The 15,730-nt window shown below is 42.8% G+C and overlaps 3 protein-coding genes across 9 annotated transcripts in view; all 3 read left to right on the top strand.

Annotated features, from left to right (window-relative positions):
* The window catches only part of LOC106607636 (papilin), a 38,382-nt gene extending 36,510 nt beyond the window's left edge, over positions 1-1,872 (top strand). Inside the window, exon 13 of the mRNA XM_014204776.3 lies at positions 1,410-1,872. Within this exon, the coding sequence (XP_014060251.1) occupies positions 1,410-1,688 (279 nt within the window). The 3' untranslated portion in view covers positions 1,689-1,872. The remainder of the gene's footprint in view (positions 1-1,409) is intronic.
* Positions 1,873-2,584: 712 nt separating this feature from the next.
* On the top strand, positions 2,585-8,180 carry LOC106607637 (enhancer of rudimentary homolog). The gene is made up of 4 exons (XM_014204778.2): positions 2,585-2,712; positions 5,201-5,288; positions 6,270-6,390; positions 7,184-8,180. The coding sequence occupies exons 1-4, from the start codon at positions 2,710-2,712 to the stop codon at positions 7,284-7,286; spliced, it is 315 nt and encodes a 104-aa protein (XP_014060253.1). The 5' UTR covers positions 2,585-2,709; the 3' UTR covers positions 7,287-8,180.
* A 5,264-nt stretch (positions 8,181-13,444) lies between these two features.
* LOC106607635 (serine/threonine-protein phosphatase 4 regulatory subunit 3) overlaps positions 13,445-15,730 on the top strand; it is a 34,785-nt gene continuing 32,499 nt past the window's right edge. For 6 of the 7 annotated variants that reach the window (XR_001329239.3, XR_001329238.3, XM_014204774.3 and 3 more), the window contains exons 1-3: positions 13,445-14,440; positions 15,222-15,277; positions 15,494-15,592. Coding sequence is in view for 5 of the 7 variants with exons in the window: in XM_014204774.3 (XP_014060249.2) it covers positions 14,290-14,440; positions 15,222-15,277; positions 15,494-15,592 (306 nt within the window). In the remaining 2 variants the exon portion in view is untranslated. The remainder of the gene's footprint in view (positions 14,441-15,221; positions 15,278-15,493; positions 15,593-15,730) is intronic. The other variant, XM_014204773.3, reaches the window with a different exon arrangement.

The raw sequence follows: 15,730 nt of genomic DNA, 5'->3' as shown, positions 1-15,730 counted from the left end.
CTCTTTTTCTTTCACAATCAAAAGCAGTCTATCCATCCTTTAGATTGGAAAAGCTCTCTCGAAGTAGATGATAAATAAAACAAAAGTGAAATAAACAATACAAATTAACATTATTTTAGAACTTCTGTGAGTGTAAAGACATTTCAAATGTAATTATGTCTATATACAGCGTTGTAAAGATGTGCAAATAGTTAAAGTACAAAAGGGAAAATTATTAAACTGAAATATGGCTCTCCATCTCTCAACCAGTCTTTTTCCAATTAAATGTAAGGGCTTTCTTGGCATGGGAAACATATGTTTACATTGCCAAAGCAAGTGAAATGGATAATAAACAACAACAACAATTAACAGTAAACATTACACTTACAAAAATTCCAAATGAATAAAGACATTTCAAATGTCTAACTATTATTTATATATACAGTGTTGTAAAGAAGTGCAAATAGTTAAAGTACAAAAGGGAAAATAAATAAACTAAATGTAGGTAGTATTTACAATGTTTGTTCTTCACTGGTTGCACTTTTCTTGTGGCAATAGATCAAATCTTGATACTGTGATAACACACTGGTATTTCACCCAATAGATATGGAAGTTTATCAAAATTGGATATGTTTTCAAATTCTTTGTCTCTGTAATCTGAGGGGAAATATGTGTCTCTAATATGGTCATACATTTTGCAGGAGGTTAGGAAGTGTAGCTCAGTGTGCTCTCAGTCTTCTCTTGAGAGCCAGGTCTGCCTTCGGCAGCCTTTCTCAATAGCAAGGCTATGCTCACTGAGTCTGTACATAGTCAAAGATTTCAGGTATTCTGCCAGTCTGTTTAGGGCCAAAGAGCATTCTAGTTTGCTCTGTTTTTGGTCAATTCTTTCAATGTGTCAAGTAATTATCTTTTTGTTTTCTCATGTTTTTAGTTGGGTCTAATTGTGTTGCTGTCCTGGGGCTCTGTGAGGTCTGTTTGTGTTTGTGAACAGAGCCCCAGGACCAGCTTGCCTAGGGGGCTCCTCTCCAGGTGTATTTCTCTGTAGGTGATGGCTTTGTTATGGAAGGTATGAATTGCTTCCTTTTAGGTGGTTGTAGAATTTAATGTCTCTTTTCTGGATTTTGATAATTAGCGGGTATCGTCCTCATTCTGCTCTGCATGCATTATTTGGTTTTACGTTGTACACGGAGGGTATTTTTGCAAAATTCTGCATGCAGTCTCAATTTGATGTTTGTCCCATTTTTGTGAATTATTGGTTGGGGAGCAGACCCCAGACCTCACAACCATAAAGGGCGATGGGTTTTATAACTGATTCTAGTATTTTAGCGAAATCCTAATCGGTATGTCAAATTTTATGTTCCTTTTGATGGCATAGAAGGCCCTTCTTGCCTTGTCTCTCAGATCATTCACAGCTCTCTCTCACTCTCTAGGACCACTCCGCTCCTGCTCAGTCTGGCCATATGTGCTCCCTGTCACATGATGCTGGACCCTGTGCCATTTGGACTTCCCGCTTCTACTACAACTCAGCCACTGGCAGTTGCACCCAGTTCTGGTTCGGTGGATGCCAGGGCAATGCCAACAACTTTGTCTCCAGGGACCATTGCCAAAGGAAGTGTGGTGGTGCCGTCGAGACACCGAGAGTGGCATCCCCACACACACGGAACGTGAGGGTGAGCACAAGGGCGAGGGCATACCGTGTCCGGTCTTAAGAGACACAAGAAGAATGAGTTTCAGTGACACACACCGTGTCCTTACAGGGGAAAAGAAAAATATGAAGCAATATGATTTACTTATTTAATCTGTTAATGAATATCTTCCAAAATCTGACCTGCACCAATTCTCTGTTCTGTCATTGTATACTTTGACATCAATAAACTGAACAAATCTGTTGAATCATGGTGTCCTTCTTGTATCATACACTTTTTATTTCCTTTTTACAGTGGTGGAAAAAGTACCCAATTTTCATATTTGAGTTAAAGTAAAGATACCTTAATAGAAAATGACTAAAGTAAAAGTCACCCAGTAAAATACTACTTGAGAAAAAGACAACGTATTTAGTTTTAAATATACTTAAGGATCAAAAGTAAATGTAATTACTAAAACATAATTAAGTAGCAAAATTAAAAGTATAATTTAAAAATCATTTTTAAGAAAACCAGATGACACTATTCTTGTTTGTTTTTGGGTTTTTTACAGATGGCCGGGCACACTTATCACTCAGACAAAATTTACAAACAAAGCATGTGTTTAGTGAGTCCGCCAGATCAGGACCAGGGATATTCTCTTGATAAGTGTGTGAATTGGACCATTGTCCTGTCCTGCTAAGCATTCAAAAGGTAAGGAGTACTTTTGGTTGTCAGGGAAAATGTATGGAGTAAAAGGTAAATTGTCTTTAGGAATGTAGTGAAGTAAAAGTTGTCAAAAAGATAAATAGTAAAGTATAGATACTCCAAAAAACGACTTAAGTAGTATTTTAAAGTATTTTTTACACCACTACCTTTTTACATTGAGACTGACCCCAGTTTATCAATGTTAAATAAAAAAGGTAAAAAACGCTTTTTACAAATTGGTGCTTTTACTTTGAAGTAGACGTTGACCTTTTCTACCGGAAGAGAATCTACCTCTACTTCCTTTCTTTCCTTAACAGCTGCATTGCACGGGGATAGAAAAGCAATATAACAGCAAATTAAACACTGAATCTGCAAGTCTAGCTTGGACACCAGAACAAACATGGTAAGAGTGATTGTTTATGGGGGGTTTTTCTTCATATATTGTAAGATACTTTTATTCAATCATTTGGCTTTTGCTAAGATAGCTTACTGTGGCTAGCACTAGCCACAGGGCTCTGGCATGAGCTCGCGACCTTACTAGCAACTACTATAGTTGCTAATTTGTCTAAATGGTATGAGCTAAATGTAGCTACTAATGTTAGCCTGTGCATTATTAGGTAGGTCATGTTAAAGGGAAAAGCCCCGCAAACTATCTTTTGGTATACATTTTTTTCATTAGTACACGGTTGATACAGTCCTAGTCTGACTTAATTAGGCTGTAATACACAATTAATTGGCATATACAGCAGGAAACTAATGACTGCAAAATCTTAAATGTTCATTTCGAGCAAGAATGTTTAATAAAATGAAATTTGAACTTTACCTGCTGTGGTGTTGGTCCTTAAGATGGTCAAAAATGTATACAAAAATCCATGTGTGCATCTACTTAAGTGTTGTGTTCGTGCCTTCAGTCATGAGCAAACACGTGTGCATGCATACTAGCTGAAGTCAGCAGGTATTTATATTGTTTTGCGGCGTGTGTCTGGTGATAGAAATGTCAACTTCAGGACCAGCACTCTAAACTCTAATAAATGCATTAAAAGAAATGACCGTAACCAAAGTAAAACATTGTAGATTAGGAATTAACAGTAAATGTCCTACTGGTGATGTATGTAATGGCGAATTTATAGACACTAACAATCAAACGCAAACAATTCACACAATGAATTTATGAAACAATGAATGTGCAAAAATTTGCGGGAGAGCGCATTCTGGAGAGAGAAGTGCATCTGGGCACATGGTCAATCCGACGTCTGCATTGGCCATGCAGCATTTACGGTGATATGGCCTCAACTAAAGTCAGGGCATTCACAATTATTGCACTTCGCAGAGCAGTGCAGCGCTGTTGTCAAGGAAGTGAGTTTGTTTATACAGGATGTTTCGCCCCCACCTACCGTCAACCAATCATGTCTTCACTACAGCTTTTGACATTATCGATCAAAATTGTATGTGTTATGGGTTTACACCCCCTGCTATAATGTGGATAAAGAGTTACCTGTCTAACAGAACACAAAGGGTGTTTTTTAATGGAAGCCTTTCAAACATAATCCAGGTAGAAGCAGGAATTCGACGGGGTAGCTGTTTAGGCCCCTCAAACGGCGTGTCTGTGTGACCCAGAGGCTGCAATATGTCCAAAGCGTCATTAAATCACTACTAGTCATGCTTCATTCCGGGCCTGCTATTTGCACGGTCGCTGCGGTCAGACAGAGAGGGCTACGGTCAATTTTTACTAATGACATGCCACTGACTTTTGAGTAAAGCCAGAGTGTCTTATGTATGCGGAAGACTCAACACTATACACGTCAGCTACTACAGCGACTGAAACACTTAGAGCTGCTCTGCCTTAACAACACTCAACAAGGCAGGTCCAACAGGCCCTGGTTTTGTCGCACCTGAACTACTGTTCAGTCATGTGGTCGGGTGCCACAAAGAGGGACTTGGGAAAATTGCATTTGGCTCAGAACAGGGCAACACAACTGGCTCTTTAAAGTACACGGAGAGCTAACATTAATGGCATGCATGTCAATCTCTCATGGCTCAAAGTGGAAGAGAGATTTACTAACTCATTATTTGAAAGAGGTGTTGACAAGCTGAAGGTACCGAGCTGTCTGTTTTAAAATACTAGCACACAGCTCAGACAACCATGCATACCCCACAAGACATGCCACCAGATGTCTTCCCAGTCCCCAAGTCCAGAACAGACTATGGGAGGCGCACAGTACTACATAGAGCCATGACTACATGGAACTCTATTCTACATCAGGTAACTGATGCAAGCAGTAGAATCAGATTTAAAAAGCAGGTAAAAATACATCTTATGGAACAGCGGGGACTGAAGTAACAAACAGACACATGCATACAAACATAACATACACACACACATAATATACACACACGTACAAATGGATTTTGCATTGTAGATATGTGGTAGTGGAGTATGGGCCTGAGGGCACACATGTAGTGTGTTGTGAATTCTGTAACAAATGTATTGTGTTTTTACAATTGTATAACTGCTTTAATTTTGCCAGACCGTAGGAAGAGTTCTAGTGTGGATCCATAATAAATACAAATGTCAATGCGTAGCTATACAGAGCCCTCCGCATTGTTTCAAAATTTGGGAGGTGCATGCAATGCGGTACAGAGCTCGATCTGGCCTCTGCATGCCTCTGTTGGCTTTGCAATTGCGTCACACCCTCCAAGCCTCCAACCACATTATCGAATCAAGCTAAAATTTGCTTTTAGTCTAGGTCTCTGCAATGGATTAGTTCACTGAGATTGGTGCAATGTGTTATTGCGCGACTAAACAATCTCGGTCGACCTACGACCAAAAAATGTACCAGTTGGGGTCAGCCGTAGTCTGTGATAACTCTTCTTGTTTCTCTGCTTTGCAGTCACACACAATTCTGCTTGTCCAGCCAACAAAGAGACCAGAGGGGAGAACATATGCCGACTACGAGTCAGTCAACGAATGCATGGAGGGTGAGAGTCAATATACAGAGTGCAACAGTTTTTAAACCAATAGTTCCAACTGGCTAATACTTCTGGGAATGCCTCGAGAAGCAGACCCCACAGACCAGACCGTGGTTTGGGAAGTGGATGGTAGAAGTTAAATTTGTCCTTATTTGTTCATTTTCGCAATATAAAGGCACAACCTATATTTGAGCCAATGTCTTACATAGCTGAGCATGTCATTACTACAACCTTGTGAAAATGACACTGACTTTCATCAAAAACTACGTTATAGCAAAGGAATGCCTTTGATTTGACGACCTGCACATGCGCGACACAACTGTTAGATCAGATGATGTTTCTGCACATGAGCTTAGCTAGCTAACGTTGCCATTTTGCTACAGTGTGCCCTTTTGAACACGACCCTAGTGTAAAAAATAAAGCTCAATGTGCCAACAAATGGTTAAAAGCAGCAGGTGGCCATCAAATCAACTCTGACCAGAACATCTACATCAGGGTCCCCAGCTGGCGGCCTGCAGATCTGGCCCTACAAGTTTTCAGCGCTAAAGTAAAATGTTTTTAAATATGTTGATTTGTTTGACATAAGACTGTACACCAGCAAATCAGCTCCAAGTGACTTTGGAAATCTGTTCCAAAGTATTCCCACACATAAGAGATGTAATCGTATACTCGACGGGAGAGCGCAAGGTTTGAAATGATTGTTTTAGTCAAATATATGTTTGGGCTTCTTGCGGTAAATTTGCAGTCTCCAAATTATTTTATGTTCCCGGCCTCCTGACCATCCCGCTCTAAAAAAAAAGGCTTGCGGCAGAATCTAGTTGATACCTTATCTACATGTTGACATTCTACAACGTCACTGTTCGTCGGCACCCGCAGACGATCGCACAGCCACACGCTGCTTTTAATAGTTTGTCAGCGAGGTGTTTTGTCCTCAACTTAAGTATTTTCACATGTAGTTCTATGTCTCACCCGGAGTCCCTCTTAATCCAGGTGTGTGTAAAATGTACGAGGAGCACCTGAAGAGGATGAACCCCAACAGTCCCTCCATCACCTATGACATCAGCCAGCTGTTTGACTTCATTGACGATTTGGCAGACCTCAGCTGTTTAGTGTAAGTAGTACTGTACAACCTCACTGTTAAAGGGATAGTGCAATAGCATTTTTATGTCTCTGCCTGCAGTTTGAAGGAAGTTTAAGGTTGTTTCTGGGGCCATTGCTAATTAGTGTTAGTGCAATGACGAAGTCTACAGGAACAGCTAGATTGCTACACCTAATGGTGTAGCCTAAACTTCACCTTGCTTACTAGAGTGCTAATCGAGCTAATACTATACTGCAGTATTGTATTCATTAGTCCACACTGTAGCAATACGGTTTGCAATGTAAAATGAATACAAGCCTTTATCAGGTAATCCCTCCACGTTTTGTTCCTAGTGAATACGACCCTGTTCTATCCTGTCATTTCACAGCTCTGAAGAGCTGTCAAAAGTGGCCAAGGTTTAGGGGGCTAGGGGTCAAATTTAGTTTGGGACTAAGAATTGCCTTCTGTTTTCACCCCAGTAATAATGAGGTCCAGTAGGCTATTTGACCTTAAGGCTTCATCTCATGAGAACAAAGTTATGTTAATGACATGTCTCTCCTGGGTCGTATTCAAAATGTTTTGTAATAGAAAACTAGTGTTTCTTATTGGACAATTCAATGAGTGTAATCATTAGTCCAAACCCTTTCAAACAGTGGCAATTTGCAATGACAACGAGAGTTTCTATTGGACAAATTTAGGGTAGGACCCTCCCAGTTTCATTATGCTTTGTTCCTAGTGAATAGACCCCAGGTATTCCCTCCCAAATGTATTATTTTTTTCTTGCATTTGGTGTCTAATGAATACGAACCACTTCCTCTCCATCCAGATACCGGGTGGACACTCAAACATACCAGCCGTACAACAAAGACTGGATCAAGGAGAAGATCTACGTGCTGCTGCGGCGTCAAGCCCAACAAGCTGGGAAGTAAAGACAGGAAGGGAAGGAGCTGAGAGGTTGTCCCCTTTGCACAGATCTAGGATCAGTTTACTCCACCCTGAAATGAAAACCACTAGGAAATGACAAGCCCAAACTGATTCGGGACCAGTACATAGGGGCAACTTCATCCTGCACAAGGGGTGGGTGGGCCTTGGCTTTTTGGCAGAGGTTGTATAGAGGGAGGGGGACAGTGGCCCTTTTCGAATACACAACGTGCATTCACCCTCCCTTGAGATAATCACAGATCTAGAAGTGATTGGATAGATGAAAGCAAGGTTATCAACCTATTGCTTTCACCAATTCAACTGAATCTGATCGTTGATTACTCCAAGGAAGGGAGGAAAGTATTCGAACGGCGACAGTGATCTATAGGCTGGGAGACAAGCCTATAATTTGTTTGGGTCTATTCTTTGTGGGAGTGGCTAGTTGATTGAAGGACAAATGTATTGGTAAAGATGGGTCTTTTGAACAAAAGAAACTAGACAAACAAGGTTACATGAAATAAAAACACGACAACTATTTTTGTATCGTTGTTTCTTTCATTAAATGTCCATTTCTGTTCAAGGAAGAGGGTTTTGAAGGAGTGTGACTATTTTCTTTGTTTTTTTATGAAAAGTAGGGGAGAGTTGAATTGAAAACATGCCACTGATGGTGTTCGTTAAGGGTGTAATTTGGTGATTATGTAACATTGATGAATGTGATTTACCTGAAATGCTGATTATTAATTTAGGGTGAATTATGTCAGATTTATTTTCCATATTTGCACCTCTTAGTACCATTTTTATTTTAGACCTGTGAAATCCTGTTTTTGTAATCTTGACATCTGATTTCATGTTTTCACTGGTAATTGTTCTCTGAATACAGGAAATAAACTTTTCAGATTTTATTTGCAGTGTTTTACTGAAAGCATATCAATACACTACTGTACGAGTGCATCTGTTTATTTACTGAGAAGATCTGAACAAGTTTCTACTGCACCGGCTCTGACACTTGTCGGAAGTGACAGGGCTTGCAAACTATTAGACTACAAAGGAAAGCACAGCCAAGAGCTGCCCAGTGACACGAGCCTACCCGATGAGCTAAATAACTTCTATGCTCGCTTCAAGGCAAGTAACACTGAAACATGCGTGAGCGCATCAGCTGTTCTGACTGTGATCACGTGTCTGTCTAACCAGACACCTAGGTATTTGTAGTTGTCCACATATTCTAAGTCAGAACCGTCCAGAGCTAGTCGGGTAGGAGGGTGCGGGCAGCAATCGGTTGAAGAGCATGCACTTAGTTTTACTTGCAGTTGGAGGCCTCGGATGGAGTGTTGTATGGCATTGAAGCTCGTTTGGAGGTTTGTTTGCACAGTGTCCAAAGAAGGGCCAGATGTATACAGAATGGTGTCGTCTGCGTAGAGGTGGATCAGAGAATCACCAGCAGTAAGAGCGACATCATTGATATATACAGATGTATGCTTGAGATTTGAACCCTGTGGCACCCCCATAGAGACTGCCAGAGGTCCGGACAACAGGCCTTCCGATTTGACACACTGAACTCTATATAAGAAGTAGTTGGTGAACCAGGCGAGGCAGTCATTTGAGAAGCCAAGGCAATTGAGTCTGCCGATAAGAAAGCGGTGATTCACAGAGTCGAAAGCCTTGGCCAGGACAATGAAGACGGCTGCATAGTACTGTCTTTTATCGATGGCGGTTATGATATCGTTTAGGACTTTGAGCATGGCTGAGGTGCATCTGAGACCAGATTACATAGTGGAGAAGGTACGGTGGGATTCGAAATTGTTGGTGATCTGTTTTAACTTGGCTTTCGAAGATTTTAGAAAGGCAGGATGGATATAGGTCTATAACAGTTTGGGTCTAGAGTGTCTCCTCCTTTGAAGTGGGGGATGACCGCAACAGCTTTCCAATCTTTGGGGATCTCGGACGATACGAAAGGTTGAATAGGCTAGTAATAGGGGTTTCAACAATTTCGGTGGATAATTTTCGTAAGAGAGGGTCCAGATTGCCTATCCCAGCTGATTTGTAGGGATCCAGATTTTGTAGCTCTAGCAGAACATCAGCTGTCTGGGTTTTGGGGGGGGGGCAAGTTGCTGCAGGGGGTGCTGAGATGTTGCCGGGGTAGGGGTAGCCAGGTGGAAAGAATGGCCAGCTGTAGAAAAATGCTTATTGAAATTATCGTTTATAGTAGATTTATCGGTGGTGACAGTGTTTCCCATCCTCAGTGCAGTGGGCAGCTGGGAGGAGGTGCTCTTATTCTCCATGGACTTCAGTGTCCCAAACTATTTGGAATTAGTGCTACAGGATGCAAATTTCTGTTTAAAAAACTGACTGACTATATTGGTTCCTGACTTCCCTGAAAAGTTGCATATCGCGGGGGCTATTCGATGCTAATGCAGAACGTCACAGGATGTTTTTGTGCTGGTCAAGGGGAGTCAAGTCTGGGGTGAACCAAGGGCTATATCTGTTCTTAGTTCTACATTTTTTGAATGGGGCATGCTTATTTAAGACGGTGAGGAAAGCACTTTTAAAGAGCAACCAGGCATCCTCTACTGACGGGATGAGGTCAATATCTTTCCAGGATACCCGGGCCAGGTCGATTAGAAAGGCGTGCTCGCTGAAGTGTTCTAGGGAGCGTTTGACAGTGATGAGGGGTGGTCGTTTGACCGCAGAACCATTACGCACGCAAGCAATGATCGCTGAGATCCTGGTTGTAGACAGCAGAGGTGTATTTAGAGGGCAAGTTGGTCAGGATGATATCTAAGAGGGTGCACATGGTTACAGATTTAGGGTTGTACCTGGTAGGTTCCTTGATAATTTGTGTGAGATTGAGGGCATCTAGTTTAGATTCTAGGACGGCTGGGGTGTTAAGCATGTTCCAGTTTAGGTCACCTAACAGTATGAACTCTGAAGACAGATGGGGGCAATCATTTCACATATGGTGCCCAGGGCACAGCTGGGGGCTGAGGGGGGTCTATAACAAGCGGCAAAGGTGAGAGACTTGTTTCTGGAAAGGTTGATATTGAAAGTAGAAGCTCGAATTGTTTATGCGCAGACCTGGATAGTGTGACAGAACTCTGCAAGCTATCTCTGCAGTAGATTGCAACTCCGCCCCCTTTGGCAGTTCTATCGTGTCGGAAAATGTTATATTTAGGGATGGAAATTAGAAGATTTTTGGTGGCCTTCCTAAGCCAGGATTCAGACACGGCTAGGACATCCGGGTTGGAGGAGTGTGCTTAAGCAGTGAACAAAACAAACTTAGGGAGGAGGCTTCTAATGTTAACATGCATGAAACCAAGGCTTTTACGGTTACAGAAGTCAACAAATGAGACCGCCTGGGGAATGAGAGTGGAGCTTGGGGCTGCAGGGCCTGGGTTAACCTCTACATCACCAGAGGGACAGAAGAGGAGTAGGATAAGGGTACGGCTAAAGGCTATAAGAACTGGTCGTCTACTGCGTTCGGAGCAGAGAGTAAATGGAGAAGATTTCTGGGTGTGGAAGAATAGATTCAAGGCATAATGTACAGACAAGGGTATGGTCGGACGTGAATACAGTGGAGGTAAACCTAGGCATTGAGTGACGATGAGAGAGGTTTTGTCTCTAGAGCCACCATTTAAGCCAGGTGAGGTCACCGCATGTGTGGGGGTGGAACAAAATGGCTAGCTAAGGCATATTGAGCAGGGCTGGAGGCTCTACAGTGAAATAAGACAATAATCACTAACCTAAACAGCAATAGACAAGGCATATTGACATTCGAGAGAGGCATGTGTAGCCGAGTGATCATAGGGTCCAGTGAGTAGCTAGGCGAGCTGGAGACATGGCGATTCAGACAGCTAGCGGGCCGGGGCTAGCAGGATAGCAGATGGGCCTTTGGGGGACGTCACAACGGAAGAGCCTGTTGAAACCCCCTCGGACGGTTACGTCTGTAGACCAGTCGTGATGGATTGGCAGGGCTCTGTGTCGGCAGTAGAAGGATCCAGGCCAATTGGCAAAATAGGTATTGTAGCCCAATAATTGTCTGATGGACCTCTTCAGCTAGCAGGGAGATGGGCCTAGCTTGAGGCTAGCTCCCGGCTAACTGGTGCTTGCTTCGGGACAGAGACGTTAGCCAGGAGTAGCCACTCGGATAGCAGCTAGCTAGCTGCGGTGATCTGGTGTAAAGGTTCAGAGCTTGCGGTAGGATTCAGGAGATGTGGTAGAGAAAAAGCAGTCCGATATGTTCTGGGTTGATATCGCGCTGTGCAGACTAGCAGGAATTGACCAGGTTGAGGCTGGCTGATGTCCGAGTTAACGGTGATGACCGCTAGCAGTGGCTAACTGACTACTAGCTAGTAGCTAGATAGCTGGTTAGCCTCTGATGGGGGTTCCTGTTCTAAAGTGTAAAAAATAGCAGATCCATACCACATTGGGTGAGGCGGGTTGCAGGAGAGTATGTTCAGTCCGTAGATGGAAATTGAGATTAAAAAAAATATTTCAAAAATAGATACGAAATATATACAAAGAAATATATATATACATGGGACGGGACAAGACAAACAGACGTCCTACTGCTACGCCATCATCTCTATTGCACTCCACACTGCCCTTTCACACCTGGACAAAAGGAACACCTACGCATGTGAGAATGCTATTCATTGACTACAGCTCAGCATTCAACACCATAGTGCCCTCAAAGCTCATCACTAAGCTAAGGACCCTGGGACTAAACACCTCCCTCTGCAACTGGATCCTGGACTTCCTGACGGGCCTCCCCCAGGTGGTAAGGGTAGGTAACAACACATCTGCCACGCTGATCCTCAACAAGGGGGCCCCTCAAGGGTGCGTACTCTGTCCCCTCCTGTACTCCCTGTTCACATATGACTGCACGGCCAGGTACGACTTCAACACCATCATTAGTTTGCTGATGACAACAGCGATAGACCTGACCACTGACAACAATGAGACAGCCTATAGGGAGGAGGTCAGAGACCTGACCTTGTGGTGAAAGGACAACAACCTCTCCCTCAACATGATCAAGACAAAGGAGATGATTGTGCACTACAGGAAAAGGAGGGCCGAGCACGCCCCCATTCTTATCGACGGGACTGTAGTGGAGCAGGTTGAGAGCTTCAAGTTTCTTGGCATCCACATCACCAACAAACTAACATGGTCCAAGCACACCAAGACAGTCGTGAAGGGGGCACGACATAACCTATTCGCCCTCAGGAGACTGAAAAGATTTGGCATGGGTCCTCAGATCCTCAAAAGGTTTTACAGCTGCACCATCAAGAGCATATGGCAACTGCTCGGCCTCCGATCACAAGGCACTACAGAGGGTAGTGCGTACAGCACAGAACATCACCGGGGCCAAGATTCCTGCCATCCAGGACCTCTATACCAGGCGGTGTCAGATGAAGGCCCTAAAAATTGTCAAAGACTCCAGCCACCCTGGTCATAGACTGTTCTCTCTGCTACTGCATGGCAAGCGGTACCGGAGCGCCAAGTCTAGGTCCAAGAGGCTTCTAAACATCTTCTACCCCCAAGCCATAAGACTCCTGAACAGCTAATCAAATGGCTACCCAAACTATTTGCACATTAACTCTGTACCGGTACCCCCTGTATATAGCCCCGTTATTGTTATTTACTGCTGCTCTTTAATTATTTGCAATTCATATCTCATACTTTTTTTGTAGGTATTTTCATAACTACATTGCTGGTTAAGGGCTTGTAAGTAAGCATTTCACTGTGATGTGTTTGTGACAAATAAAATTAGATTTGATATGAAGTGCATTTAAGACTCACAAATTAATTGAGAGATGGAGGAACATATTTGATTTGGTAAACTACCAGAGGATGAAAAATGGCATTCTCCAGGGAAGCCTGAATCTGAAAATAGTATCTTACAAATAATGTTAAATAATTTCCTGTTGCTTACTAGGTATATGTAGTAGTTATGATTCCTTACGCTGGATATTTCTTCATATTCTGTCTTTTGCACCAAGTGCAGGGCCGCTTACAATTGGCCCAGAGTCGTCATGTTAAAATAAGAATTTGTTCTTAATAACTGACTTGTCTTGTTAAATAAAACAATGCTCAGGCTCTTGTCTTCATCTTTTGAAAACTGTACTGTTGCTTTAAAATTGTCAGGCTGCCCTGTTGTTGCTGTGCTGGAAACCCCGTACTTTCTGAAGGGACCCAAGATGGCTGAACGCACACAGGGGGGGTAGTTGGCAATCATCTATGCAATATGATGGAAATTAATGTTAAATAACGTTAGTATGTGAAACATAATATTGATGGAGTTATACGATTACAGCTGGTTGATCTGCCTAATTTTGGAGTGCAAGAATACCTCGTAAGGAGAGAGACTGGTCTCTCGGCGGCCCAGAGCCAGAACATGGCGGAACACTTTGGAAAGAAATAGCTAGCAGCTAACGGTATTATCAAGAGACACCTAGCTAGCTGATCCGAAACGTCGGGGGCTACATTGGACAACACTGGTTGTAAACGGGCAATAATATAACGGGTGCATAGTATTTGTCGCTATTTAACAATTTACTGTTTTCATAAGATGTTTAATGTAGCAAGGCAGTTAGCTAACTTGCTAGGCAGCTAGCTAGCCCACTACGGTCGTTACAGTAGCTAGCATACAACAATCATCTCACTGTAGCTGAAGTCTGAGGATATAGCCAGGTGATCTTACCTGCATGTTTACCATTGAAACATACTCGTTATACTTATTCGTTAGTCTGATTGTACTGTTTCTGTATGTATGTTAAACAGCGCGAGTTTATCATGCGTCGTGCATTTCTAGTCTGCGCAAGACATGTTTTGCGGAAGCCAGCTAAGGTTAGTTATCTGTAGGAAGTTACAATTAGCAAACAGCCAAACCTAAGTAATCTAGCTACTGTTTGAAAGCCAAAGTGGATCTAGTTATCCTCATACAAGGCAGTCGGTAGATTTGTGGCGCAAGGTAAATACATCGGCGGGGGAAAGCGGTCACGACCACCTGCCAAGATGACGGATACCCGCCGCCGAGTCAAAGTTTATACTCTCAACGAGGACAGACAATGGGATGACCGCGGTACGGGACACGTCTCCTCCGGTTATGTGGAGAGGCTGAAAGGCATGTCTCTGCTGGTGCGAGCGGAGAGCGATGGTGAGTCAGGTATAAGTATTGTTACTACTCTAATACTCACAACCATTGGTTTAAACTCTTTGTTCTGATCATTTCATGAATCATGTTGTTGATAACACGTAACTAGTTATCAGTAAACAAACTATATCGTTTGTGTAAACTATTATAGTACCTTTTGTGTACTCTTATGTAGACTGTCAAGAAATGAGCCTTGATATCTATCTAGTGTGTGGGTCCATTAAGCCCTTGACTTCATAAACAAGGCACTAACCCTGAATCCCCATAATGTGCACTGAAAGATGAAAAAACATAGCTAGACTGGATCATGGAATGTCCCCCATCTCTTTCCTCCTGTTGTATTGAGCCATCACGCTGTTGTAAACTTTCTCAGTCCAAGAATTCTGTCATCGCCTTGCACTTATGCCTTGTTCAAAACAACTGAACTCTAAAAAAAATTATGATCTTCGGGGCGGAAAGTCGGAGCTCTAGAAGTTGGGATTCCAAGTTGGATGACCATTCAAATCAAGTTTTCACAGCGGGAACTATATTTTTTCCAGAGTTCCCAATTGTTTTGAACGCACAGAAGTCTGAGATTTCCGAGGTCCCCGTTGTTTTGAATGTGGCATTACATAACCACACTGTCCTCACAGCCTCCCAAAGAGGGTTCTGAGATAAACAACTCCCAATTTAGCACCTCTACTGTCCTGTTGTAGCCGTAACCTGCCTCCCCTTTCGAAGTCTTTGTGCAAACTGCTTAACTGCACGTTCCTTGTTAGTGTAATAACATACTGTGTTTTTTCTCATCCCTCAGGTTCCCTACTGCTCGAGTCGAAAATCAACCCAAACACAGCCTACCAGAAACAACAGGTCAGTCACTTGCTTGATGAAGACACTTGAATACTAGCATAATGTGGTTTATGACCTGGGCCATGTTCATTAGGCTCCAAATGGAAGGAACTGGACTGAAACTGGGAGGAAATTCCTGGAACTGGTCATATAAGAAACGTCTGTTTGTGTTTCCAGACACCGCATGCCCTAATGAACACGTTGCTAGCGTTTTTTTCCCTTCTCTTTTCCCTTCAGGACACGTTGATAGTGTGGTCGGAGGCTGAGAACTATGACCTGGCCCTCAGCTTCCAGGAGAAGGCCGGCTGCGATGAGATCTGGGAGAAAATCTGTCAGGTTGGTAACCTTATATTCCTGTGTGTTTGTGTGTAAGTTCAGTGTATGTATAAGTTGAAGGTGAATCATGCTCAGCTCTGTTTTGTAGCTAGAAGCCCAACATTCGATATAATGAAGGTAAATAGGTTAGCACTCACT

Source organism: Salmo salar, chromosome 06, assembly GCF_965601325.2.
Source record: "Salmo salar chromosome 06, fSalSal1, whole genome shotgun sequence".
Classification (NCBI taxonomy): Eukaryota; Metazoa; Chordata; class Actinopteri; order Salmoniformes; family Salmonidae; genus Salmo; species Salmo salar.
This window is presented reverse-complemented; position numbering and strand designations above follow the sequence as displayed.

Excerpts from the sequence above, each read along its gene's own strand:
- LOC106607637 (XM_014204778.2), top strand. Across the intron at positions 5,289-6,269 it reads AGTCAACGAATGCATGGAGG|GTGTGTGTAAAATGTACGAG; the intron begins GTGAGAGTCAAT and ends CTCTTAATCCAG. Across the intron at positions 6,391-7,183 it reads GCAGACCTCAGCTGTTTAGT|ATACCGGGTGGACACTCAAA; the intron begins GTAAGTAGTACT and ends CTCTCCATCCAG.